This window comes from Marmota monax, unplaced genomic scaffold, assembly GCF_021218885.2.
Source record: "Marmota monax isolate L192 unplaced genomic scaffold, Marmota_monax_Labrador192_F-V1.1 WCK01_AAM20220418_F8-fsc00683, whole genome shotgun sequence".
In the NCBI taxonomy this organism is placed as follows: domain Eukaryota; kingdom Metazoa; phylum Chordata; class Mammalia; order Rodentia; family Sciuridae; genus Marmota; species Marmota monax.
The window spans coordinates 21,848-49,376 of record NW_026694509.1 but is presented as its reverse complement, the minus strand read 5'-3'; the positions used below and the strand labels follow the sequence as shown (position 1 = coordinate 49,376).

Here is a 27,529-nt window from a genome sequence, read left to right as displayed (position 1 = left end):
ATTTGCTAGGAGTCTCCTATTGCCAATTGCCACCATTTCAGTACAAGAGGGCAATCCAAGCCCAGGTTTGTCCCAGATACACTGTTGGTGTGTTTTTCAGAAGGAACCAGAAGATATCTAGGAAGAACAGTCCATCCCTACAAACCACTGCCTAGTGTAGGGCTGAATGCCTTGTCCACAGTTAGCAGCCTTTGGTCAGGTACTGCAGGACTCAGCCTGCCTCTGGGCTGAGTATTTGTGGATTGAGCAGGCCACCAGTGCTGCCAAACAGTGCTATACCCCTGAGCCCATAGCCCTAGACCAGCACCAACACTGGGGTAGGACCAGGGTCCACACTGCTGCCTATTGCTGAGGTGGAATTGTAACCCAAGACCACTGTAACCAGTGATAGGTGTTGCTAGCTGGAAAAACAGCCTGATAGATTTAGGTTATGTGACTTCTCCAGACACTGAACTGTTCCAGAGGCTCCATTTACAGATGGGGTGTTGGGGGGCCATAACAACTAGCTGATGTTAAGTTTTACCAAATTCCAAAGTAGAGTCTTGTGCTTACTACTCTGTCCTACCCCAGCAAAGGGGATGTTGCACCACATTATGCTGACTAAGATTGTGGTATTATTGGGGAATGCAGTCCCTTAGCCACCAAGGCTGATGTTAGTCATGCCTGAGTCTTAGAGCTTCAGGTGCTTGCAGAGTCTCAGGAAGAGGGAGGTATGCCCTTAGGCCCCTGTAAGATTGGAAATGATGTAGGCCAAAACTTGAGTCTGTCCTGCTGGCACAAACATCTCTTGATTTGGGGGCTGGTCCAGTGGTTCCACCTGTGAGTTCTGGCCTATGTATGGTCCTTTAATTTCTACCATGTGCTAGTGCTCACCATGGCAGGCCTGACACTGGGCTTTAAAGCAAAGCCCTGTACTAACTTGTGTATCACTCTCTAGCAGGTAGAGTCTTGTTCCATGCTCTGTTACTCAAGGTTGGAGAAGGGTGAGATTGCAGTAATTCATCTGACTTACAGTTCCAGCCACTCATTCCAGGGGCATCGACTTGGCATTATAGGGGTTGTGATTTTCACTATGGTGGCCCTTGTCCTAAGTTTCACATCTAAGGCCTGGATTAATTCTCTCTCCCTCCCCAAAGTGGGATGTGTCCCTCCAAATCTGTACTGTATGGAGTTACGGGAAGTATGTGGGAACATATACCTTTTACTTTCTTCAACACCGTTTTTTATCCTATTATACTAAAAATGGGCACTATAGTTTCTTAACTGATTTCTTACTTGTGATTGGCATGTGACTAGCTGTTCAATTTGGTATATATGTGGGTAGACCACAGGCCAGAGGATCTTACTCAGATGCCATCTCCTATAACGAGGTGACCCCATATTAACTGTTACGACTTTCACCTGTCCTGACCCAATAATAATGAACAATATAGGTAGAAAGGTTTGTATTACACTTCATTTTTATGATTTCAAATCCTTTCAGAATAGAAAATACATTAAGAGAACATCAAAACTGCTTGAGGATATTATTATGCTACTACCCACAGTAGAATTGTATGTAATTATCCTGTTCAGTAAAGAACTGACGAAGGTTGGAAGGAATTTTACATAAATAATTTTTAGACTGTCATTTATTCAGTGTAACTGCCAAATTACCCTTATCCCTCAGGATGGTTGATTTTACTTTTCTTATTGTGAGGATGAACTTCCAAGTGCAGAGACCTTGGAAAAACATTATTCCTACTGTTAAATGCAGTAACATTGTCCCTGAATCATATGAGCTATTTGAGTGATCACTTCTGCAGTATGAATGTTGTGTATCTGCTATCAATGTATGCTTAACTAAACTGGAAAGCTGACTTCTAGGTTTCCATCTATTAACATTTTGTGTCATTGTAAGTTCATTGAAATAAGTAAATGTTGTTTCCTCCACAACAGTGGATCCTCACAAAGCTAGAAGAAGCAAGAGAACCTTCTCCAAGCCTCTGAGGGATAACCCTGCCTGAAGACACAGCAATCCATTACTACAGCATCCATACTGTTACTTCCTAACACCTGTTGGGGAAGCGTGTTCTAGGAGTGATTTTGAGTATACTGTATTCTAGATGATTTTTAAAAATCAGGTAAAACATCTATGTGATTAAAATTCATCTCTTCAGAGAACCATTCAATTTTCTACCATGAATCAAGAAATATTTGCTCCAGGTTATTCTCTGTTGTGGGAAAGAAGTTGCCTGTAGCTGGTCTTCACATGGGGTGAAGCCTTTAGTTTACATTTTAAATTTCAATCACGTTTACCTCAAACTCATGTAGTGATGGATATATTATCAAATCAGATATTGCTTTAGTGGAATCAAGAGAACTGTGGTGGTGATTTCTTCAGAATCATAAAGTCATTTCTTTTTACAAATTAATATTTTGGCATTATTTCACTTCTTTTTTAAAGCATAGGTTTAAATTATACTTAAACTGCATAGCATGATCATGAAAAACAGTCTCTTGAGATTGAACATAGATTAAATAATATCCCTTCAAGCCTCATTTTAAGAAAGGCTTGAAGAAATTAATATCATACCCAGAAAAGGAAAGTCTCTCCCAGACTAGAGCCTTAGGAAACTTCAAATCAACTCCTTGATAGCTACTTGATTTACCCAGATAATGTTTTTAAGAGACAGATCTCAAAGGAAAATTCCTAAAGCCTTAAATATACCTATTTTCTATTCACTGGTAACAATAAAATTTCCAAATCTTGGATACAATGTACCCTAAAATCTAACCTAGTTATCTCTTGGCCATAGATTAAGAATTTCTTGTTTGCTTTCTCTAATTATTCAAGTAAAAATTACTTCTTTAGTTTAAAAAGGGCCAGGGGGCAGAGGCTGAGGGATGTTTTTTTCTTGGTTTTTGTCCAAGATCTTTGCACCTTAATATTCATGGACTATTTCAAGTGAAGGAGGATAAATATGTGATTGTGAATTATGAACAGAATAGTGTAGTATCTTAATTAAATTGTTATTGAATAATATAGAGTATTTGATGCATGTTGTTTGTGCCATCAAATTATTATCAACTGTTTTTGAAACTGAAGACTCTATATAGTCAATGGTTGTGAAATTCTCCTCAGGCTTTTCAAACCCTTGCATTGTTGTAAAAGCTGAAATAAACAGCTTGCAAGATAGTAATTGTATTTCTTGCTGACCAGATCCTACTAAATACTATTGATTTCTCTGATTACAAAAACTCATTGTTTATTATCAGTAGTTTCACCCAAAATGCTTTTTTCCTTTGCCAAAGATAAATTGAATAGAAAGAAGATGACAAATTTTAAACCACATGGTGGTGTGTGTCCCCATGGTGATCTTTGTTCAAAGTAATGTATTTATATTCACTGTTGCTGAGCTCCTCCAGTTTTGCATATATCCAAATTAAAAAGTAGAGGTAGTCTGAAAGCTTGATTTAGATTGTCTCCATTTGGAACGTTGCTTTACTGGAGTTCTGTTTAATGCCATTAGTCCAAAAACTCATTGCTCCAGTTTCAGCATTCAGAAAAGGTATAGACCCCTTAATTCTGTAGGTATTCTATGGTGAAGAAAAAGGGTAAAATAGTAAGCATAGAAATTCTTCTGGTATCCTCTGGCAAACAGGAGGAATGGATCTTGTAACTAGTATACATTGTAAAGCCAATGTGCCTATATCTCCTGTTTTCCTTCTAATGAGAACCTAGAAAAATCTCTTCCTTCATCTACACATCACTTCCTCTGTCTGTAGTTTATCAGTTGTTTTATAAGATTATGTTCATCTGAACAAAAAAAGAATAAGAAGAACATTAATAGATCACTAAAAAGGGAGTATTTAGCATAATACTTTACAATTTACAGTAGTATTATGTTTGTTCACGTAACAGAGTCCAGAATCTTCTTCCCTGAATTACAGTGTATACTTCTCCAATGGCTTCCCTTTTAAAGGGAGGGCATATATATGTTGCTTCTTTCCTAATGTTAGCAGTGTCTTGGGAGATTTCTGTTTCCTGAAATACCATTTCGGTTAAATCTTCTACATACTGTATGTACTAGGTCACAATATCAGGTGTGAGCTCCGATTGCCAACTGTAGTTTTTTTTAAAAAGTTTGAACAGTCTAGATTGTGTAATGCCTATTACACAATTAGATAAAGTATAGTGTAGATCCACAACTCAAGAGCCCTTCAGATTGTAAGCACTATCCTTAGAATGAGAAGATAGGATAGTTCTCACTTAGGCTTATAAAACGTTTTTCTTTGCTAGCATGTGACTCTCACTGTGATTCAGTGAGACCAGAAAAAAATGCATGAAAAAATTAGATCTACAAATGGCACCCAAAGACCATGGCTATCTTTTACTTAGGTATATTTCAACCTCCTAATCACTAAGCATTTTACTATAATTGGGGACAAAAGTTTTCCTTTTGAGTAAGTTGAATTTGTTCCATCTACCTTCTGGCTGATTTACCATAACAGGTGGCAAAAGCCCATAAAAATGGGGAATATATATGTCACTTTCTTGTAGGCCCAAAATATTCATTTGCTGGGGGGTACTGTCCAAATATCACTCATTTTAACTAAAGGAGCAGTAAGAATATTAAAAGATCACTGATAAGGAATCTTTAGCATAGCATTTTACAACTTACAAAATTTTTTTAAACAATGGACTTTCCCATTTCTTTAAGAAAGTGTAGACAACTTGCATTCCTTATACCAGACTCAATGCACAACTTAGTCAACCTGATATCCTTTGGTGCTATGCAGTATCACAAATAGCTCCTTTACTCTATAAAGGAACCCATTTTACCTTTGCCTAATCCTTTAAACATCCTTTTGAAGTTGCATCTTATGGTTTATGCTAACCCAGTAAAGGTAGTGCTAGCTGGCTAAAATTTCATGATTCTTATGATCTGTATTTTTAGTTATAATGGCCAGTATACCCATTAGTACAACTCTTAATCCCCACCCCGCCCCCACACTTTTATTTGGTTAAAGTGCTGTTTGTTTTAGAACTGTGCTGTAAGCAAGGCTAGCACCTTGCTGCATCCTGCTGTATTACGAATCTCATTTGCATCTAATTGAAACTTTTCTACTTTATTTCCTCTTTTGTAAAATAAATTGGCCCATGCCACTTTAAAAATGTACTTTAAAATTATGGCTTAGTTCTAGTTTTTTTAAAAAGCATATGGCTTTTAAAAATACACATAATTTTGGTTACCCAAAGAGCTATGCAAGAAATACAATTTCAAATTTTATAGGTAGATATATTTTTTAAATTTTATTACTGTATACAAATGTAAATTAATTTGTAAAATAGTTTATCACCTACTGTGATAGGTATCAAACTGCTTTGATTGAAAATCTCTGTCATGAATACGATTCATTTCATATTGCTGATATATTAATGACGTGTTCCTTTTATGACATTCTTGTAACAAGAAATCCTGTGAGTCTGGTATAATAAAGTGTGTAATAATTAGAAGTTTACTTAAAGGAGAACATGTTTAAAACTTCAACATTTCTTGTTATGCCATGATACCTCCAGTTTTTGGTTACCAAAAAGTTCCCAATTCTTGCACTGAAAAACATTCAAATAACAATATCGTATAGGTTACATTGAAATATTGTCAATATCAATGATTATACTCATGTAACCCACAAACTATTAGAAATTATATCTAGGACTTGTTACAAGGTAAGATAGGTTTTTGTAAACTTTTTAAAGTTATTATCATCTCTTTATGTAACTGTATTAAACTTAATAATGAAGTTTTCAGGGAAGGTACACTTTAAAAATACTTTTTCTTGCTACTCTGTATATTGACCAAATAATCTCACATCTTTGTAATGCTTATTCTTTGGTTGCTATTGGTTATGATAGTTCCTGCATCACTGAAATGTTTCTTGTTCCTTTCATAAGTGGGCTCAGCCCAGTTGTCTGTTACACAACCTCTGCTTTAGTTTATTTTGATAAGACAATCTATAAACCTCAATATTTACAGTGAAATTCATAGTCTTGAAACCGACCTTAGTCTTTTTGTTTTTGCTCCCCTAATTGGGTTGGCCATCCTCACTAATGACTTCTCTCTGAACAGTATTTTCTTGGTAATGGTAGATTTGGATTCATTGCATGATAAAGATGAGTGCCCAGTTTAACCATGTGTATCTTTTTCAAATAAACTGAGTACAATAACACCTTCTAATTCTTTAGTGTACTTTGGTTTTTAATTATTGACTAGAACTAGAAACTATCAGTAGCCTTTCCTTGCCTATCTGAATTCTACCTTCTGTGAGTCCTAAATAAAGGTCCCCCAAGAGAACAAGCATGATTTTTCAGTAAAAGCAGAAAGCATTCCAGTCCAGCATGATCACTATTCACCAAAAAGGCTTGAATAGTTGTACCTGGTGAACTCTCAGCCACCAGCACTGTGCCTCTCAACCTTTAGAAAACTTCAGGTGTATAATTTTCTCAGTAAGTTATTAATATGCTTTGAAAGAAGGGCTAAGGGAGAATTTTCTATGAGTAGAATCAATATTGGCAGAGGTGAGTAATTCACCTTACCATCGGTGAGAGTTCAGCCTTTCCATGACTTAAGAAAATATTTTGTTACCATCCTTTGATTTATTCCACAGCCCTACTGTACTAGTAATTGAAAACCATTGTTTTCTTATATGCTTTTAATTGTCAGCCGGAGATTAATTAACAGTAACTTGAACTAAATACTAGAAAATACTTGAAGTAAAAAACAAAATTCCACATTGTTTAATTTCCTTAATTACTGAGTCTTTTGAGCCCTTTTCATGTTAATTGTCCAGTGGTACCCAGTTCATAACCTTTAGCCCACTGCTTGTTGCAGGGAATAAAGACTGTCTTTTTATTTGTTTCTAAATATTTTGAACTATTCCACATCTCTTTGTTCTCTTGTGCAAAATTGTCTTGACTGTTCCTGGACCTTTATTGTTTCAGATAAATTTTAATATGTGTATCAAGTTCTATAAATTTTAATATGTGTATCAAGTTCTTTATCTCTTAAGGATTAGTTTTGAAGGCTTAATGTTGCTATGGTAGAAAAATATCAGTCTTTTCCAGCATGGATGCCCTAATAGCTTCACACTTAGAATTGTTCCAACAGAAATGAGAACTTTACCGTCCAATAAGTGGCTAAAAGGAAGGTTTAGGACAGCTGTGGGAACACTGATACATAGTTTTATAACATATGTAATCTGGGTTTACCTTGTATGTTCAACTTTCGTAAACTATGCTAAGTTGAAAATATTAGATCTGGCCCAGGGCAAGGGACTTGGCCCTTCCAGTACTCATAATAATGTCCCACCTCCTTAGCTGTTTAATCAATAAGATCATAGTCTATGCAGGTCGCCTCTAGTACACTGAACCTATGTTTCATCATAGCCTAGCAACAGAATGCACTATGGGATAAAATTGCTGTTGTCCTCCTCTCTCCCCATCCTGTGGCTGAGTGGGAGTTGCCTGTCATTGCATCTTCCATGCATTGTTGGCCTAAGATCAGATCAAAATCAAAGATTTCCACTGAATGTACAGCTTTCACATCATTATTATCAAGTCAGGACATCCTAAGTTGGAGACTGTTTGTACATTAATTTGCAATAGACATATCACACCTTAAATCCCAAAGTGCTGAGCTTATGTGAACACCTTCAGATGAAAAATTCAAATAAAACCATTGTGGGCCTTTAGTTTGATGCACTCTGTACTTATAGAGAATTCTGCATCTACTTTACTAAGCTAGCTACTAAGGGAACTCCAGCATAACATGATGAATGCAGATTTTTGAATTTCAAAAGGAATAAACTTAGTAGTTTCTGAATTACTATTAAATCTACATCATTTTTCTCTTTAGGAGAACCATCAACCAACTGTGTGCTCTTAATAAACACAAGGTAATCAGTACTAGTGGCAGAATATTATATTCTTAGCCTCCTCACAAAGGCACAGCATACATAGTTCAAGCAGCAAATCTGTGATGATCATCAGAACTCTGGCAGGGGTTACATAACATTTGTTAAACAATTGCACTTTTAGCCATTTCGTAAGTTTATAAGACCTGGCCATATGCATTAGATTTTATATATATATATATATATATATATATATATATATATATATATATATATGTATGATCTCAATCTTATATATATACATACATGTGTATATACACATTTTTCACCAATACAGCATATATACTGTCTGGAATCCATTTTTCAAATGTCAACTTTAGTGTCATGGTGACCAAGTTATGACTAAACTAAATTAGATGTACTGATATATTCATTAATCTGACTTAGGAAGTTGACACAAAAAGAATCATCTTTTTTTAAAAAGAGAAAATCTTTGGTGACATGTTGTTAAAGGAATCATAATTCCAGCATAAGGAGAGAAAAACACTCAAAATTAGAAATTACTCTAAATTACAAGATTTAATATAAAGCATCAAACCCATTAACACTTGTTTTTTTAAAAGGTCACCCAAATTAATCCTAGAGGTCTGAAGACATAATCTATTAACAGGCCCCTCTGTATGTGATATTTTTTAATACCTTTATTTTATTTATTTATATGTGGTGCTGAGGATCGAACCCAGGGCCTCTCATTCATTAGGCGAGCACTCTACCGCTGAGCCACTACCCCAGCCCTTGTATGTGATTTTTAATGTCTATCATTAAACATCTTGAAACTTAATTTTTGAAAGAAAACAGTAAATCACAGTGGCCATTTAAAATTCTATAAAATACCAAATTCAAAAATTACACGAAATGTTAGAGCCAGGAGGCAAGAAAAGAACTACAAAAACAATCTGGGAAAAAAGACTCTTTTGAGAGGTTTGATAAACTCAAACACCTTTCAAATTCTATTACCCATCTCTGTCCCTGTTGTCTACAGAATGTTCTTGGTGCCTGGCACAGGGTCTTGGTCCAGGGGATGTCAGAAGCATTTGCAAATTAAACAGAAGGAGCCTGCAAATCCTGTTTTTTGTTGTGAGGAAGAAATGGGCAGTAGCTTTTAAACCAAGTTGAATTCCCTTAGGTTTAGTTGCAGAATTGTGTCTTTGACAGCAGCAAACACAAAACGGATATTCTCTGTATCTGTAGCACATGTGAAGTGGGAATAGATGACTTTTTCTTTGTCAGGATTCTGGTCTTGATAAAGCTTCAGAATAAAGTCTCTGGCAGCTTTCACATCCTGTTTTGGTCCTATTCACAAGTGCAATTAGAAGAAGAAAAATATATAGACTTACTACCACATCCTCCCAAGAACCAAGAACTTTTTTTTTTTAAATTGGTTCTTTTTAGTTACATATAACAAAGAAAAATATATAGACTTACTACCATATCCTCCCAAGAACCAAGAAATTTTTTTTAAATTGGTTCTTTTTAGTTATATATAACATTAGGATTCATTTTGACATAATTTGTTCTAATTCATAATTTAGTCCCCAGTACTTCCCCTTTTCCTTTCTCTCTGCCCACCCACTCCCCACCTCACCCCCCTACCCCATTCCCTTCCCTCTACTCTACTGATCTTTCTGCTATTTACTTGCAGTTTTATGGCATTTTTTGTTGCTGTTTTTGGGGATTGTTTTTGGTTTTGTTTTGTATTAGAGGATTGAACCCAGGGGCGCTTAACCACTGAGCCATATCCCCAGCCCTTTTTATTTTGAGACAGAGTCTCATTAAGTTTCTTAGGGCCTCACTAAATTGCTGAGGCTGTCTTTGAACTTGCAATTCTCCTGCCTCAGGCTCCTGAGCCACTGAGATTACAGGTGTGCACCACTGTGCTGAGCTTTTTTGTTTGTTTCTGTGGATGTATATGATGGTAAGATTCACTGTAGTACATTCATATATGTATATAGGAAAGTTAGGTCAGATTCATTCTACTGTCTTTCCCTATCCTATGTCTCCCTTCATTCCCCTTTCTACTCCACTAATCTTCCAAGAACCACTTTGAATATACTCTTGTTCTTATTTGGGGTCCTTCTTTGATCTATCTTACTTTATTCCTAGGGAACAGTTTACCTGGAGCATTATTTTTATTATGTCATTATGAGTGCATATAATAGCATTGCACAGTGTTCACTGTTATCTAAAAATTGTACTTTAAGATCATTTGTATAAAATAGTGGCCCAATTTAGTTTTTTGATTTGGACCACTTTTGAACAAAGATAATTCTTATTATCTTTCACAGATGTAGACTAGAGGAAAGAGCAAAGGAATTCAAAATTAGAGGCTAGAAAGCTTGAGGGCTCTATATTTAACAACCACTGTGGCTAATAAAAGGAAAAAAGAGTGATGAGACACCAACCCTCAGTGTCAAACAGTAATATCTGAGAATTATAGGAATAATTCACAACAGGGCAAAAAACTCTCCTGCTTTGAATATGTGTATACATAAAGGGCTGATCGCCTGTGTCTGGGAAAGGGGATGCCACCCCCTAACCTATGAAGCACCAGCTGCTCTGACTGGCTCTGACTGGGCAAAGATAAATTAAGTAGCTGAGTAGGGAGAGAGCTGAGCAAGTGAGGGGACAATGCTACACAACCAGATGACAGCCAAAGGAGCAAGAGGAGCCAGTGTAACACCAAGGAGGTGGCACACTTATGCAAGCCCTTGCTTGTTCAAGGAAAGGTCAGAAAGGCTTCCCAGTAGAGAAGCATGAACTGGGTCCTGGAGAGCCAAGAGGAGCCAGCAAAAGGAGTTGTTAAAAGTGTATTCCAGGCACTGGGAGTGGCCTGTGTGGAGGTGCTAAGGGGGAAACACACAAGAGTCCAATGAGAGCTTCCTTTCAAAGGTGAGGAGGCCAGAGAGGCTGTTTTGGGCAGATTCAGGATAACCCCTGTAAGCTATGCTGAGAATTCAGAATTGATGCCTGGGAGGATGACGATCAACACAGAAGCATCATCCCCAAGATGAACACTTACCTGTGTATTCTGGGAAATAGCTAATTAGATGAGAGTACATGATTTTCTCTTCCAAAAGATCCTTCTTGTTTAAAAACAAAATCACAGATGAATTCAAAAACCAGGGGTAGGTGATGATGGTTTTAAACAAGGCTTTGCTCTCTTCCATGCGATTCTAAGTGAGAAAGAAGTGACTTAGGATAAACTGGGAAAAAAAAAAAAGACAATATTTTGGAAACAACATGCCAAGTGGCTAAGGCACCCTGCTGCAGGCTCTGGGTTCCTGCTCTTATTGAAGTTGGTGAGCACACGGGCCCACAGGGTACTATATCCTGTGCTTCTATTTAACCCTTCTCTCTGGAGCACCCCAGATCTTCTCTAGACCAAAACTAACATGTAAGGAAATAAAAACTTTTGTGCAACTTAGAACAGGAAGGTTTATGTCTATATTTGGCAAAAATTTTCCATGTTGTATAATTGTTGGGATTAACAAGTGGAGAAGTACCAGCTTTTATACCTGAGACAGCCACTCAGCTGGATATGGGCTTCCAGATTGTTCCTCGAGAGTCACGTGACATAGGAGGAAGGACGGTTTTTCCAGCAAGATCATGCCCCTAGGAATGCTAGATGCTGGCCAAGAAGGGAACCAGTGCAGCTTAGCACCTGTCCTCTGCCATGCTCTACAAGCAGAACAGTGCCCCCATTTAAAAGATGAGGGGCTGGGGATGTGGCTCAAGCGGCAGCATGCTTGCCTGGCATGCGTGGGGCGCTGGGTTCGATCCTCAGTACCACATAAAAATAAAATAAAGATGTTGTGTCCACCGAAAACTAAAAAATAAATATTAAAAAAAGTCTCTCTCCCTCCCTCCCTCCCTCCCTCTCTCTAAAATAATAATAAGAAGAAGAAGAATAAGAATATTGTTCAGAAAATTTAAGTCCCTTTACCAAGCCCATGTAATATAGGAATCTGGTGAAGACTATATACAAAAAAACAGTAATAATTTCTACACATTAGTCATTAGCAAGAATATGTTAAATGCTCTAAATTTGTGGAGAGCAGACAGTGCACATACAAATATATCTGATGACAATAATTTTTTAGATAGCATTCTTAGAAGTATTTCTAAGATGAAAGAAACAAGAACCTCTGTTTAGAGAGAGAGGTGGCCCGAAGGAAAAACATCCAAGCTCCACGCATGACCTCCAGAGGGACATGCTTTAACTCTTACTTCCCTACAACTCCCAGACACCAGGGCTCATTCTCCCATTCAGTGCATTTGGAGGCATTAAGATCTGGAACATATTAATAGACAGGTAACCCCTCACCTGTTTCTAAAGCTTCTTTAAAATTTCTTATGCTTTTATTAATAATAACATCCAAGGAAATCAAAAAAAAATTCTTTCAGCATAGTAAGTGCATATCTACAACCAGACAGGAAAGGTCTGGCATGGCAACCACTTAAATTTTTTCTCCAAATACCTTGTGATTCTTAGGGGAAAATGTTTAGTTTCTAAGCACATCAGGCTGAGTTACTAGCCCCTTGTGCCCCTGTCTAATCTTTGTTTTACTGGGAAACATCACAAATTATTCCCAAGACAAATATGGAGATAATTTTTTTATATATTGCTAAGTGGATGCCTGCTTTAAAAAGGAAAAAAAAAAGTGGAGCTGGGCTGCAGCCAGTATTTCTATTTGCACAATGACACAAGTAAATGGGTTAAGCCCTCCACTAATTAGCTAATGTAGTAGTGCTCCTCAGAGAGAGTCTGCTCTCAAGAAATACAAGATATGATTTGTTCATAGTTATTACCTAATCCTGGACACAGTTCTTTATTGATTTACTTTCATGTCCTGGAAACAGAGACATTTTTTTCTAAGAGGTTAAGAAGGCTTGCACAAGTTCAGGAGAAAAGAAAATGAGGAGGACATTAGCATCCCACAGAAAATGCCCCCTCACCTCACAAAGAAATGGCTGGAAATGTTATCACTTGGGCAGATCTAGCTAATGGAACTGGAACCAACCAGCAGGGGACAGAGTGCCTGACTTGGCTGAGTCAGCTATAGCTGCCTTGAACAAGTGCCTCCTGGGGGAAGTGAAGGGCAGACATAATCCCAGGCAACCCCAGAACAACTCCAAGCATCTGGTACTGCTGTCCATGCCAGTTAAGATAGGGACCTAACTTGGGAGTGCCATGGCCTGTGGAGGTTGGGAATTTTGTGCTCAGATAAATTTTATTACAAAGAGTATTGCTCAAATTTGGCTGTGCTTTAGGATCCCTGGGGAACTTGAAAAAGAAAGCCCCACCTGAACCCAGTAAAGCAACTCTCTAGTGTGGGGCCCAAGACCATGGTTTTAAAAGCTCCCCCGGGGATTCCAATATGTTGTCAAAGATGCTAACCTCTGATTCTGAGTGACTTCCACCCTTCACAGCACATTAGATTGACCTAGGGAACTTGGGGAAAAAAAAATCCCATGCTCAAGCCACATTTAGCACCCATTAAGTTAGACCCAGGCACCAAATTTTTCTTTGAAGTTCCTCAGGAAACTCTATATTGTGCCGGCAAATTTGAGAACCAGGTCATGGCCAGTGATTCTCAACCTTTCATATGTACAGTCTTGTGTTGCAAAATAACCACTTGGCGAACAACCACCATAAATGATGATGGTCCCCAGTGCCTGGTATTTTTACTGTTACTTTTATGTATTTAATATGTTTAGATACATAAGTAATTGATATTGTATTGCAGCTGCCTTTAGTATTAAATATAGCAACATGCTGTACAGGTGTGTAGCCTAGGAGCAGGTGTATAACCTGGGTATGTCACAAGCTGCATACAGTCTAGGTTTATGTACATACATTCTCTGATGTTCACATGAGGATGAAACTACATAACAACTGATTTCTCAGAATTCATCCTTGTTATTGACACATGACTGTTAAAATAACCTAGGACCTTGTTTAAAAAAATGCAGACTCTGACTTAGTCATCCTGGAATAATTTAACAGTTTGCGTTTCTAACAAGCATCTCAGTATTGCCTGAGCTGTTAGTGCATCGATTGTACTTTGAGTGGCAAGACTGTGTAGCACAAGGAAGAATCTATTACTTGACCTACTTGGAAAAAACAGAAAAGTTCTCTGCTACCTAACCTCCCCTTGCAAAATACCTCATTGTCACACTCAGCCAGGACCTGGTCATATTCACTCAGAGCAACCAAGAAAATGATGGAGGTGACACTCTCGAAGCAATGAATCCATTTCCGTCGTTCAGATCGCTGGCCACCAACATCCACCATCCTGCTCAATACAGACAGAAGACACAAAGGTTGGAATACATCACTTTGGAGGAAAGGATACAAGTCGCTATACCATGGAATCAGTGATCTCTAGAGTCCTCAATTTTTCAGAGTGCAAAGGAATCCTAAGTTTAACACGTTTGAGCACCACTGTTTTAGGCAATGAGGGACCACTTAATGTTTCCAAGAGCAGGAGGCCAAAAATGTAAATGAAGTTTCTGAAGACAGAGGTGACTCAGATGGCATACAGAGGAACCTTCATGAGGACACTGGTTAGGATCCTGCTGCAATAGTTCAGGAAGAAAACACAAATTTCACTTGGGTTTGAATCCAACCACCCACTGTAGGGTCAAAGGATAGCAGACACAAAAGGAACAGAGTCAATCTTCCAGGTCTCTTCAGCCTTCTTTGGGCCCAATCTTGATTTCAGAGTTTCTCTAATTTATCCACAAATCCTTGCATTAACTCAATGCCACCCCTTCTTCCCTACAAATACCTGCAAGTGCTTTCTGCCTGGTATGGAAATCCAAAGCCTTTACCTGTGTCTTTGGGTGAGATTTCAGGGACTAATAGCCCAAAGATCACCGACTTGAAAGGCCCAGGGGTCAGGCAGTTCATGAGTCAAATGGAAAAGCTGCAGAGTGGAAAAGCTTATATGCTTGAGAGGTAGGGGCTCTGTCTGAAGGGATGGTTGCTATATCAGCAGTTAAGCGCTGCTGGACAGAGCGCAAGCTCACCATTACCAGGTCCTTGGATGTTTAAAAAGAACTTCGACATCAACTGTTTTAGGTGAAACATCCCAATTTTTAAATGTTAGCTCAGATTTTTTTTTTTTTACTACTGAACAGCAAAGAGAATACATCTGTGGGTCAGATACAGCCCACATATTCTGTTCCTTAACTATTGTCTAGAAAGGTGCTTGAGAAGGCCAGAAATCTAACCCTGCAGGTGCAAACACTTTAAAATGCTGTGCTCACGACTGGCTGTCCCACCTCGTCCCACCACACAGCAAGGAATGGAGCTGGGAAGGAACACTGACTGCAATTGTCAAAAGCTTGGGTTCCATAAGGTCATTCTCTAAAGACTTTAATCTCAATGATCAGAATTCTTCAGCCAGAGAGTGAGCAGGGGGAGGTGTAGAGCTATAAACTAATAGATGTCACTGGTGGATGATGTTAAACCTACTTACCAGTCTCTAGGAAACAAGGCAAACCCATTTATCAAAGCATGAGGCAGATACTTCGAATAAATTTCTTTTTAAAAAAACAAAACAAATGCAAGCTTTGGGAGGCCCTCACTCTGAGAAGGTTTGGGAGTTGCAAGCAACCCTTGGTTCTCAAAAGGTTTAAATATGGACACACAAGGGGCGGCCATTAAAATCAGGGATCTGCTAACAAATACACAGGATCTCTTCTGAGTGCCTCCCCAGCACTACGGTTCAGAAGAAACACTGATATATAACTGTAGATAATATAGGACCTGGATATGGGAGAACTGGGCCTGTGTAATAATAATTTTTGGGAGGAACAAGGGAAATAAATGCAAAAGTGCTTTGAAATTTGCAGTGCTGTGTATATGCCCCCACATTATTATTCATTTTCCCATAATTAAATGCAGTGAAGACCTACCCAATTTGTCATAAAAATACATCCTACATTTGTAGTGGAAATTCATACGTTTACACAGCTGTAAGCAGTTTATCCATATCTGAGGTAATTTTACTATAAATTTTTGTATTCTTATTTTTCTCTTTTTTTAAGGATAAATCTTAAAGAAATAGAGAAAAAGAGAAATATTATTCAACATTAGGGAAAGTTAGTATATTCAGTATGTAGGTGACATATATATATCTGTATGCATGTTACACATAAGATGATTCCAGTTCCCAGAAAGAAATTTCTTTCCTAAGGGCAAAATGGAGTCCCTCTCAATTCTAGAACTTGAAACCTACTACAGTCGTACATGCCTTGGGACCAAGAGGGTCATTCTGCCTATCACATGTAACCCCTACTTAGGGATAACACATTTAGGCCTTGGGCAGACAGATTCTTAAATGAGCACTCCCAGAAGACAAACTTACCGAAAAATGATGTTTTCCAAGTCGAATGGATACTCAATGATGCCTGTGGTGGGCACTCGGACACGAAGCACATCTTGCTGTGTTGGCACAAACGATGGCATGGCGATTCGGTCAATGTCAGTCAGGTAACTGTGATGTGAACAAATGAGAAGCCAAGACTCCTTTTAGAGAAGGGAGAAAAATGCCCATCCTACCCAAGGGAAGTCACCCCCAGCTCACAGTGCTACCTACTAAATTCTATCGCTGACTTTCTTGAGAGTCAACTGAGGGTCAGGCCGCAAGCTCTATCACAGAGCTGCCGCAGTCTGGCTGGGCACAATTCAGGAGCCACTTGTCAAAAGACGCGAACTTTATTTTTAGAACCACACACGCCAAACAAAACAGCTCCTCAGGAAAAACCCTCAGAGCCCAACTGCCACCACCAGCTTCCCACAAGCCTCTCAACCTCCCTCACTCCTCCTACTCTTGAGGCCAATTGGCTGGGTCGCGTGGGCGGAGCCAAAAAAGTCCCCCAATGAGCAGCTCTGTAGTCTGAAAGGGCGGGGAAACAGTCCAATGAGCATCACCGCAGAGGAGCCAATCAGCTAGATGTTGCTGGGGCCGCTGTGAGCCAATCATCAGCTGGCAGTCTGAAAGTTTGCTAGGGCCCCTTTGGCTGTGGCTCTCAACACACAGCTGTGGCTGTGAGGGAGACAGCAGGTCTGGAGGACTAGGATGTGGGAAACAGCTCCACCTAGGGACTCTGACCTGCCACCCAAAGGGTCCTCCCACCTGCCCTCAAGGAAGAGCATTAGGTAATGTAGATGCTGCTCTTCAAAGCTTCTGCTCAACAAATTAGATGGAATTTATAAAAAAAAAAAACACGGATGTAAAGCAGGCCAACAGGAAATTCTTTCAAAGAAACAAGAAGAAAAAGTTTTCCTGTTAAAAACAGGAAACATCTCAAAATAATCCAAAATTTGTCTTAGATTATTGTGGACATATATTAAAGACTTGAACTTAAAATAGATCATTTTTTCTAAGGTGAAATTAGAGGAAACTCTTCAAAAAATGATAAGGCTCTTATAAAAGTCATTTTTAGAAAAATGACTAAATTTTTTAAGGCCCTGGCCAATAATGGAGTTGGTGATTCTGAGCTCCTTCCAAGCCAAGGGCAGCCCTGCCTTCTCCCAGCACAGCATGGATGCCAGAGACTGAGCAGGTCAGCATGAAAGTAAACCAACAGGAACAAGGCCAGCCTGGCTCACTGGACAGCCTGAAATTCAGTTTAAGAAGCCAGGCAGTAGGCAGTCTTCTGTGGCCCACCCCATGCCCAGATACAAGCCCAGGGTTTATTACTGTCTTTGCTGAGCAGTACAGTGGTCTCCCCTTACTGAAGGTTTCACTGTCCACAGTTTCAGTTATCCAAGGTCATTCGTGATCCAAATGGGAAATTCCAGAAATAAACACCTCATGAGGATCTTTTGGTTTGTTTGGGATAAGGTCTCACTATGTGGCCCAATCTGGCGTCAAGTGATCCTCCTGCCTCAGCTTCCTGAGTAGCTGTGACTGCAGGTGCCACCATACCCAGCAACAATTCATAAACTAAGTCATAATCTGTTCTGAGCAGCATAAGATCTGGTGTCATTCTACTCTATCCTGCTGTGGACATGAATCATTCATCCCCTTTTCTGGTTTGGGGCATAGTATATACCTGTTAGACGCTCAGTAGCTGTCTATTACTAGATCAACTGTCACAGTATCACTGCTATGTCCAGGTAACTAATTTAACTAAATAATGTTCCCAATAATTGTTCTATTTTATTGTTGTTAATTTCTCACCTGCCTAGTTTATAAATGAAACTTTATCATAGTTAGGTACATATAGGAAAAAATAGCGTATACATAGGGTTCAATATAATCTGCAATTTCAGGCATCCACAGGGGGGTTCTTAGAATGTACTCCCCATGATAAGGGGGAATCCTGTACATTGCTGTGTGATTATTTTATTTATATCTCATTCCACCAGGCAGTACCTTTCCTGAGAGTAGAAGGCATTGATTGCCCTATAACCCTTACCACTGTGCCAGGCACATTACAAGCATTCATCAAATTTTGGTGAAGTAAACACATGTCCATTTGAGTAGACAAAACTAGCAGATGGTTGTGAGATGCTGATGTAGACCAAAGAAGTGCACAGGTGCCTGCATCCTGCAGATTCTCAAGATCAGACAACCATCACGTTTATGAGTACCATTTTTATCTATGGCAACTCTGTCCATCCCTCTCTCAATGAACTTGCCTCGGTTTTCTGGGTTACACTGAATTCTCCAGCAGTTCTATTGGGTCTTCTCCAAATGGATCAAGAGCCATGGCCAATTCCCAGGTCCTTCACAGAGTAAATAACACCAGGCAGTCTCAGGTAGGATCAGGAAGGCCATGGCTACCTGGCCTTGAGCTGTCCCTGGCTCATCAGGTTGTCCAGGGCAGCCCAGGGCAACCCATACCTCCTTCTTGAACAATTTCTTCCTCCATCTCTTTTCTTTGCCGATCTGACACCTATTGGAGTTCCTTTTATTTTCCTTCTTTGATGGTATTTTGGGCCCATCTGGATTAAGGACATTGAACACTCAGCCTAGGACAGACTCCAAAGGGAAGCTGTTGACCACAGAGATAACATTTCCTTTCCTGTACACTGCTTCGTTCAGCCCATTGGGCAAACTCCCACCTAAACCAGCTCAGAGGGCAATGGCACCTGAAGGGAAAGGGATGAGAAGAGGAAAGAAAAGGGATGGATCTTGGGAAAGTATCTCAAGGCCACCATGATGATGATGTGGGACAAGGCAGAAAGCTGAGCTGTAAAAGCAAGGATCACCACCTGTTCAAGTAAGACCAAAGCATTTAGCCCAGTGACCTGGCTGAAGGATGCATTTCCTTGGGAAATTGTTAGATTCTGCGATCTCTATGAGATGGTTTGCATGAAGGACTGTCTAAACAGAAATTTTTCCACCTTTGGGAGTTAGTTATTTAAAACTACAGCTTTATCTATCCAAAATGTGGTATGTAGGTCATGGAGTCAGCTGAGATTTCTGGATGCCGGGCCCAGCAGTACTTGGCTCTGCCACGAGAGGGCAGCACCAGATCAGCAGCTGACTACCACCGGTGGACCCTGATTTTAGGTTTTAATGCAGTTGGACCTGCTGTCTTCTGATCAGGCAACCAGAAAGACAGAGATATGGAAAGGAAGAAAGTGAAAAACCAGAAACAAGTGTATTCCTTGCTTAAATCATTTCAACACCCCAAATCATATCCACCCACTAACAGAACCTCAAATTTGAGCATTTTATTGAAAATTAAACACATAACAGTGAGGAAAAATTGGGTCTCTGCCAAGAAGGAAATTTGGGGATCCTCAAAGATGGAAGGTTTTCAGGGGATGGTAAGAACACCAAAAAGTAAGGGAGTGATACAAAAAAACAGAGGGAGGTGGTGTTGCCACTGAGCCCTTCCACTTAAGCAAGCAGCAAGAAGCTCCCCTGAAGCATGACTGTGTTTGCCGAATGCCCCCCCCCCCCCCCCCCCCCCGCCGCTAAGGCAGCTGTGGCCGGAGCTCTGTACTCACTATTTGGCAGAGTCTGACAGCTGGTACTCCCGCCTCCTGTCATAACACTCCTGGATTCCTGGATCCTGCCAGACCTGCTTGATGGCTTCCACCTGGTCCCTGCAGAGCACTGAGACCTTGTCAACTTCCACTTCTTTGATTATCTGGGCATTTTCCTACTCAAAGAAAAGAATTTTTCATTAGACAAAAAAGTCAGCTGCTAGGTGATTTGAGGATAAAGACTTGCCCTGGCCCATAGATCTCACTAGGTGTGGAGATGGAGAGGCTCATGGCTGGGGCCATTGACAGCCTTGCCACTCAGCTGCAGCCACAGTAAATGGAGGTGATGCAGCTGTTCAATTCAGCAGAAAGCAACAGAGTCCACGACCTTCAGGTCTAGCAGTGCTTGGGGATGGTTCCACCCGCATGCAACTCCACGTGGTGAACAGACACACAGAACTATCATCCAACTAGCAAACATGCTGCTCATTTGAGTATCTACAAAACCAGCAATTTAAAAATAACATCATAACAAGGGTTGGTTAGCGGAAGCGGGTCCTTGCTGGGTGCAAGCAATAAGGGAGTGCACTGTCTTGGAGAATCAGAAACAATACCATCATTTGCTTTTTCTTCTCTGTCCTTTATTTAAAAAAAATTATAATAGATGACTTTCTAGAGTAGTTTAAAGGTCATAGCAAAAATGAGGGGAAAGTACAGACACAGGCTGCTTTTATTATCATGAGTCAGTGATTAAATTCTTTCCCACTGTGTGAACCACCCCTATTGTACCCCCTCGGCACACCACTGAATTAGCTATATTTATTATTGTCATGATTATTAAATAATAATTGCTCTAATACTGTTGTTTGATTATTGCAGTAATTGTTATGGTCATTATTCCTAGAATTATTACTACTAGAACAGTTACCATTTATTATCTACTTACCGTGTGCCAAAGACACTATATAACCTCATCTCACTTAATCAGTGGAAGGTCCACACAAGGCCAGAGATCCTTCCAAACCTTAGAAAATGAAAATGATCCCATTGGCCTGCATCCACAACATTTCCTAGAGACTCAACATCCCTTCCTTGGCTGTAAGTTGCAGCAGACAAGCAAAGCCTGCTGAGGGAGACAAGACCCTGGTCCCTTCTCCCCCCACCCCCATCTTCCTGCATCTCACACCAATTACGTCATGGAGATCTGGCCATTCAACGGCAGATGTGGGTTGGCAAAGTGATCATTTGGGGCTGTGAGCTCAAATACATATGGCACCCTGTGAACGTTGCTTTCAGCTTGCATTGTTCATCCAACAGGAAGCTGGAGCAGGAAGTCTCATAGACTCACTTGTCTCAGAGTGAACCTCTGAGGGCTGTATTTATAGAAACGTGCCTTTGCCCCACATCCATTGTAAAACTGAATAAACTCTCCTCCCAGGCTGTGGGATCCTCAGCCAGGTAGGATCTCAAGCTAGAAAGAGGCAGGATGGATTGGCAGAAAGTGCCCTGGACCAGGAGTCAGGACCATCAGTTCCAAGCCATGCAATTGGGAGTTAAAAAATTCCCTGTCTTGGTGTCCTCATTTGTTTAAAAAGAAATACTTAGTGATTTTCAGGGGAACCTGAATTATAAAGTACTAAATCTTACATTTTTTTTAGCATTAGCCTTAGTACTGTAGCAGTTGTCTTGTAAACAATATATATATATATATATATATATATATATATATATATATATATATATATATATATATATATATAATGTATTGATAGTCCTTAAACCTCAACATCTCACGCCTCCTGCTGGCATACTGTGTCATCTGCACATTCCTGGTTAGAGAGATGAGGAAGACATGTCCCTGACAGAGGAAGCCACAAGCAGAAGCCTCCTACTTCTTCCCTTTCTCTAGCTACCCACTCTCCCCACGAACAGGATCAAGTTCTACTCTCTAAATTTAAAATCTGTTTTCTTCTTGGTCTTCAAGACAACTCAGGAAGTGCCCCAAGAACAGAGCCAATGTCTTGCTTGTTCTTATAGCCCAGAGCCTAGTGCAGTGCCTGGCAAATAATAGGTGTCTCTGCTGATATGCGCATTCAATATACATTTGTGATACATATAAAATTTACCTAACAGAAAAATCCTAAGTAACCAACAGCCAAAGAATGCAAGGGCAGGGTGCCAGGAGCCTGTGCAGGTGGCCATGGGAGCACAAAGGAGTTTGGGGATGTCTTCGAGGGGGACATGCCCTGATGGGTCTTGGCTATTTGTCTTCCCGATTCTGCCCCTGGTTGAAGGTGGCATTCTGGTGGCAGTTGGCATCCTTGTTTCTTGTGCCCTATGTCTCTTAGGCTGCACTCTTAAATTTACCTGTTAAATGCAACTTAGCCACCAAGAATCAGTGCTGTGACAGGGATGTTACAAATATATTTCTCTCTTCCTTATGACCCAAGGATTGTACCTTCTGGTATATGAAATGAGGGAAAATAACTTTTATTTTTTTGGAGAAGAAATTTTTAAAATCCTGTAATTCACCACCTTCCCTTTTACCCTCCTATGGTGATTATAGAAGAGTCCAGATGGACCCTCTATCAACCAAGGTTCCCAAGAGATTTCAATGAGCAGAGATACCCTAACACACCACAGCAGACATGTTGCATGAGTGAGAACTCAACTTTTAAGTTGTAATCAACAAGGAGTTGAGTCAGCTGAACTTTAGGGACAGTTTTCTACTACAGAATAACCTGCTGTGTGTATCCTAACACATGCTGCAGCGGAGAAGCCCAGCCCTGGGCTCTCCCAGTGGAGAGAGAGCAGATGTTAGGGAGGTGCCAGAGAGGAATGAGGGTTTCCACAGAGGCTACCCGGGGAAGGGGTGGATCTGAGCTCTCTTTGTAGGCCCAGCCAGAAGAGAGATTGTTCAGCTAAGTGAGGGGATTTGGGGAGACTCTGGTTTGAAAGAGGAGGAGAGCTCGGGCTCTTGAGAAGCTCAGTAGGAGAGGGGTTTGGAATAGACTGCACTTACAAGGCCCCGAAGCAATTCAAGTTCAGAAAACTCTTTTCTGTCATCAGCTCCTTCTGGTTGGTTTTCCTACCGCCTACCAATGAAAATCCTTTTCTCTTTTTATCTTTTCTTTTTTTTTTTAATTTCTCATTTTGAAATAATTGAAGACTTAACAAAATGTGGAGCAAATGGTATAAAGACTTCCTCTATGCCTTTCTTTCAGGAGTGGTCTAATGTTAATAGCGTGCTACCTTCCTTATCATTCAATTCCCCCTCCAACATGCCCGTGCACCTAGACACACATTCGCCCACGCCTGCCTAACACACACGAATATCTAGCATAAGTTGCAGACACCTTACCTCTATTTGTAAACACTTTAGTATGGTTTTCTCCTGCGTAATTACAGTACAATAATCAAAATCATGATATCAGCTTTGACACAACATTATTATCTAACTTTCAGACCTTGCTCAAAGTTTGCCATTTATTCCATTAACATCCTTTATCTTGTCTGGAACCCAATCTAGGGTCACATGTGTCACATCTCTTTAGTTTCCATCTGGAAATTGTTTTTCCAGATGAAAAATTGTTTTTGTCACTCTGGGCAAGAAGAGCCAAACAAGTGTCTATTTTTTTAATTGCAAGTCATTATGAGGATGGCTGGTAGAGACAGTTGAGGCCCCAGAGAATGTTCCAGCAGCAAGTATCAGGGAGGCTGGCAGAAGGAAAGTGATCTGCTGTGGAGCACACCTGTGATTCCAGCTACTCAGGAGGCTGAGGGAGGAGTATCACAAGTTCTCTAAGTTACCTTAGCAACTTACACACCATCTCAAAATAAAATTTAGAAAGAAAAAAGGCCTGGGGTGTAACTCGGTGGTAGACTGCTTGCCTAGCATGCACAAGATCTTGGGTTCAATCCCCAGCACTACAAAAAAAAATTCCTTTTTTAAAACAAAAATGTTTATTGAAATATGAGATAAATGACTTTTGTACATGATCAGCAATGACTGAACATTATAAGAGTGTGGTATTGTGCATATTTCCCTCTGATGTGTCTCAAATGCAGGAGCTTGGGCATTTCCAAGGGTATCTTCAAACTGTCTCGACAATGCGCAGACAGAGCAAGGGGCCCCCATGCAACAGGAGAAAGCTTTATGACATTTTAAGTCTGGCTTCTTCATCTCATAGAAAGAGGGGGCAAATGTGAGAAGACGATCAAGGTTGGGAGAATGTCACGAGGCAGGTAGGGGATGTGCTGAGATAGAGGTGACCAGCATCTATAAGTGATGTTCAGGAAGCAGATGAGTTAAGTGTCTGCAGCTTATGGTAAGTAGAGCCCCAAGCCAAAGTAGCACACTGAGCTGAAATTGCCTGGAACACTTTTTTAACCAAAAAGGAAAAAAAAAATCAACCTCGAAGAGTATTACAGGAGCAAACCCAGGGTGTTCAGAAATGTAACCAGGCTCTTGAAGCACAGAGCTCAATGCTGACTTTTCCTCTTTTTTTTTTTTTTCTTCACTCTCAGATCATTAGTTTCACTGCTTTGAAGGGGGAACACAAAAACAGATGTCCTCCATGTGTGTTCTGCTCAGAAATTCCCAGGCCTGTAGTAAAAGGAGATGCTGATGGAGTAGCGCCTTGCTGGCTTCATGCAGGGACCCACGGCTGCTGGTGACAGTCCCTGTCAGGCACAGTGAACCCTTCTGGCTGGGACCCAGAGCCCAGCAGGCTGCCTAACCTCCACCAGGCCCTCTCTATGCAGTTCCCACATCATTAACATGCCCAGACAGTGGGGCCTGCGCCTTCCCTGCAGGGCTGACTTTCTCACTCACTAGAGGCAATGTCACCTCCCCAAATCAGAGGGCTAGAGCTCTTGGTTCTTTGGAGAGATAATTATACATTTTCATAATTTTTGTTGATGTATTTTAACTGACATATCAAAATTGTATTTATGGCTTATAGCATAATTTTTTAATATGTCTGTACATTGTAGAATGACTAAATCAAGTTATTTAACATAATATTACCTCACACACTTTTTTGTGGTGAAAACCCTTAAAATATATTCTAGCATTGTTCAAGTACATAATACACTGTTATTCACTTAGCACCAGGAGGTACAGTAGATCTTGAACACCTTCCTTTTGTCTAGCTGACATTTTCATTGAAATTAATACATTAATATATTATAGATGATGAAAATCTAACAGTATTTTGATTTACCCATAAACTTAACATGCTTTGTAAAAACAAGTGAGATTAAAGCATGATTAAGAATGAAAGTTCACTGAAGCATCATACTTCCAATTTTTATGCAATCACCCCTACTCCTTTCAATAATGACATCAAGGTTCAGAATGACACTACATATTCTATTAAACAAAAGTTATGAAGTAAAATTTCAGTACTTATAACCAACAGCTATTAAGGCCTCTCCAGCTGGGCATGGTGGCATATGCCTGTAATCCTAGCACCTTGGGAGGCTGAGGCAAGAGGACTGTGAGTTCAAAGCCACCCTCGGCAATGCAGAATGGCCCTAAGCAACTCAGCCCTAAGTTGACCCTGTCTCCAAATAATATTTATTTATATATTTTTAAAAGGTGCTGGGGATGTGGCGTGATAGTTGAGTGCCCCTGAGTTCAATCCCCAGTACCAACAACAACAACAACAAAAAGCCTCTTGACCATTGTATTATAAAGAAAATGTAAGCTGGGTGTGATGGTACCTGCCTGTAGTTCAATCTACTCAGGAGGCGAATGTAGGAGGATCACTTGAGCCCAGGAGTTTGGGGCCAGCCTGAGTAACACTGTGAGACCCTGACTCTTCAGAAAATGCCAGTTAATGATGCCTCCAAACGTTTTCCCCACAGAAAATAACAAAGGATGACTTTTGCCAGTAAATGGATGGATCTAAAGATTATCATGTTAAATGAAATAAGCCAAAAAAACAAACAAACAAACAAACAAAAACCCCAAAGGCCTAATGTTCTCTTGGATATGTGGATGCTAACACACAATAAGGGGGGTGAAGTTAGGGAAGAATGGAAGTACTTTGGATAAGACAAAGGAGAATGAAAGGAAGGGAGGGGGTTTGGGAACAAGAAAAACAATACAATAAATCAGACATCACTTTCCTATGTTCACATATGAACACACAGCCAGTGTAATTCTACATCATGTACAACCACAAGAATGGGAATTTCTACTCCATGTATGTGTAATATATTAAAATACATTCTACTGTCATGTATAACTAAAAAGAGCAAATAAAAAAATTTAAAAATCAAAAAAGAAAGAAAAAGAAAATAACAGAGGAACTCTGCTTCTGATAAAGGACAACTAGAGAATTTGGATTGATTATCCTACCAAGAGCAGCTACAAGTGGTCCACGTAATATTTCTTTAAATATGCTCAAATGTATTAGATAGCTAAGAAATAGTAAATAATTGCTGATCCAGAACTCAGGGGTGGATGAGAGGCTGAGCCCAGAAAGTGGGATGCCTTTCCTGGGGCTTCTGCTCATTCTGGAAGGGCAGGGACAGGTCAGCAGCTCCTGTTTCAGTATCACAGGGCCAGCACAACAGGGGCTGAAGGTGAAGGGCTAGCAGAGCACAAGGCCCTCACAAGTCCTCTGGCCCTGGGTCAAGGCTACAGGGCAGCCCTCAGGAGGCTGCTGCTCAGCCTGGAATCATCAGTCTCAGAAATCAACCATCCCCAGACACCTGGCAGAAGAAAAGGAAGCACCCTTTTAGAGTTTGGAAGATAACATTTCCACACCGTCTAATTATTTCTTCAAATAAGTGTTCAGAACACACCAAAAATAATGAAGCCTAAGATAACTCCAGAGAAAGAGCTAGTGAAAGATGGCAAAGGGTGTGCCTGCCAACACTATCATTCACCTAGTCAGGAGGCACCTGGCTGCAGCCACCATCCATCCTCACGGAGATGTTCTTGCATTAACTCTCACTTGAGCTTTTGGAGGATGCCACTAATCTAAACCATAAGAGATGGGTTAACATTGCCCTGGTGGGAGGAGAAGAGAGCTGTCTCCCCTTTTTGCTAGTATAGGTATGGATCCCTGACTGTGCTGGCCACTCCTGATAGCACTTCCTAAGGGTGGGAACTAGGTCCGCTCTCGGCAACATCACATTCACATAACGTTCCTTCTCCTAAGATGTGTTGGAAAGAACCTGAATCCCTCAACCTCCAAGGGAGCAGAACATATTTGAAGTATAATTTATCAAAAAGCATCTGGTAGCCCCTGCCCCTATCCTCAAAAAGGCAACATCCTTATATAATAGTCCCTTGGTATCTCAGGGGATTGTTTCCAGGACCCCTTGTGGGTAACCAAATCCAAGTCCCTTATATAAAATGGCACAGCATTAGCATCGAATCTATGTACATCCTGCTACATAGTTTAAATCATCTCTAAATTGCTTGTAATACCCAATTCAATGTAAGTGCTACATGAATAGTTGTCACTATTCCCTAAACAATACAAGAAAAATAAAAGCTTGTGCATGTTAGTCTCAATATAGGTAAGATTTTTTCGTGTTTCTGTTTTCCCCAAATATTTTTGATCTGCAATTGGTTGAATCTGTGAATGGAACCCACAG

At 40.1% G+C, this 27,529-nt stretch overlaps 2 protein-coding genes across 2 annotated transcripts in view; one reads left to right on the top strand and one right to left on the bottom strand.

Moving 5' to 3' along the window:
* Nucleotides 1-6,221, top strand: part of LOC124076287 (intermembrane lipid transfer protein VPS13A-like) — a 152,287-nt gene extending 146,066 nt beyond the window's left edge. The window contains 1 exon segment of the mRNA XM_046420133.2: nt 1,939-6,221. Within this exon segment, the coding sequence (XP_046276089.2) occupies nt 1,939-1,989 (51 nt within the window). The 3' untranslated portion in view covers nt 1,990-6,221.
* Nucleotides 6,222-7,949: 1,728 nt separating this feature from the next.
* Nucleotides 7,950-27,529, bottom strand: part of LOC124076288 (guanine nucleotide-binding protein subunit alpha-14) — a gene marked incomplete at its 5' end in the record, with an annotated part of 39,388 nt that continues 19,808 nt past the window's right edge. The window contains 5 exons of the mRNA XM_046420134.1: nt 7,950-9,249; nt 10,976-11,129; nt 14,123-14,252; nt 16,332-16,460; nt 19,934-20,088. Coding sequence (XP_046276090.1) covers nt 9,059-9,249; nt 10,976-11,129; nt 14,123-14,252; nt 16,332-16,460; nt 19,934-20,088 — 759 coding nt within the window. The remainder of the gene's footprint in view (nt 9,250-10,975; nt 11,130-14,122; nt 14,253-16,331; nt 16,461-19,933; nt 20,089-27,529) is intronic.